The sequence below is a fragment of the Trypanosoma rangeli genome (genome assembly GCF_003719475.1).
Source record: "Trypanosoma rangeli strain AM80 chromosome Unknown Tra_15.4_contig_00044, whole genome shotgun sequence".
In the NCBI taxonomy this organism is placed as follows: Eukaryota; Euglenozoa; class Kinetoplastea; order Trypanosomatida; family Trypanosomatidae; genus Trypanosoma; species Trypanosoma rangeli.
In genome coordinates, this window is record NW_021705788.1 from 42575 (window position 1) to 43460 (window position 886).

At 71.9% G+C, this 886-nt stretch overlaps 2 protein-coding genes across 2 annotated transcripts in view; both read left to right on the forward strand.

Moving 5' to 3' along the window:
• Positions 1 to 137, forward strand: part of TraAM80_02038 (dispersed gene family protein 1 (DGF-1)) — a gene marked incomplete at both ends in the record, with an annotated part of 5244 nt that extends 5107 nt beyond the window's left edge. Inside the window, one exon of the mRNA XM_029379058.1 lies at positions 1 to 137. This exon is cut by the window's left edge and continues 5107 nt beyond it. Within this exon, the coding sequence (XP_029241114.1) occupies positions 1 to 137 (137 nt within the window).
• Positions 138 to 337: 200 nt separating this feature from the next.
• TraAM80_02039 (dispersed protein family protein 1 (DGF-1)) overlaps positions 338 to 886 on the forward strand; it is a gene marked incomplete at both ends in the record, with an annotated part of 675 nt that continues 126 nt past the window's right edge. The window contains one exon of the mRNA XM_029379059.1: positions 338 to 886. This exon is cut by the window's right edge and continues 126 nt beyond it. Coding sequence (XP_029241115.1) covers positions 338 to 886 — 549 coding nt within the window.

An 886-nucleotide genomic window follows, 5' to 3' on the forward strand; every position in this document is an offset into this window, starting at 1 on the left:
GTGCGCGTTGTACGCGAGTGCGCGCGTGGAGGCGGTGGGGGGCGCGGTGCTGCGCGTGTCGGGGAGCCGGGTGTACGCCGCGCGCGGGTTGGTGTTCGGCAACGGGGTGGCGGCTAACGCGTCTGCCGTCGTCGTGAACGGCAACACCGGTGCGTTGAGCGACGGCGCGCTGCTGGTGCTGCAGGTGTCGGCGTCGTTTGTGTCCGGGTCGTGGCTGTCGGTGCGCGGCAACGTTGTCGTCGGCGCGCTGCTGTCTGCGCCGTCCCATCCGCGCGGCGCGGAGCTCACGCAAAGCACCCTCGCGCTGCACGGGAACGCCGGCAGCGGCCGCTTCGTGATGGACGGCACCGTTGCGCGGGGGAGCGACGGCCGAAGGTTTGTCGTGGGGTGCCTGACGTTCAACGGGCGGGCCCTGCTGCCGATGAACTACCGGTCGGCCGGCATCGTTGGGGACTTCCGCTCCGTGGCGTGCGACGTGTGCGACGCTGACGTGGACTGCTTTGCTGGCGCGACGAGGTCGATGTCGGACTCCTGCCGCTGTCGCTGCGCCGAGGACGGGTACGGGCACGACTGTCTGCCGGCGTACCTGCCGCACGTGGACGGGTGCGACCGCATGCCCGCCAAGCCGTTGCTGAGCTACACGGTGACGCTGGCAGGGACGCGCAGCGTGACGCCGACGCCGACACCGCCACCGCCGCCGACGCCGACGCCGAGCCTGAGTGTGACGCGCTACAGTCCGACGCACGACGGGCGGACCGAGACGCGGCAGGTGACCGCGACGAAGACGGCGTCGGTGTCGCTGAGCGTGAGCCTGTCGGTGAGCGACACGTGGTGGTGGAGCGACGCGGCGTGCCCGACGCTCACCGTGACGACGACAGCGGCGGGC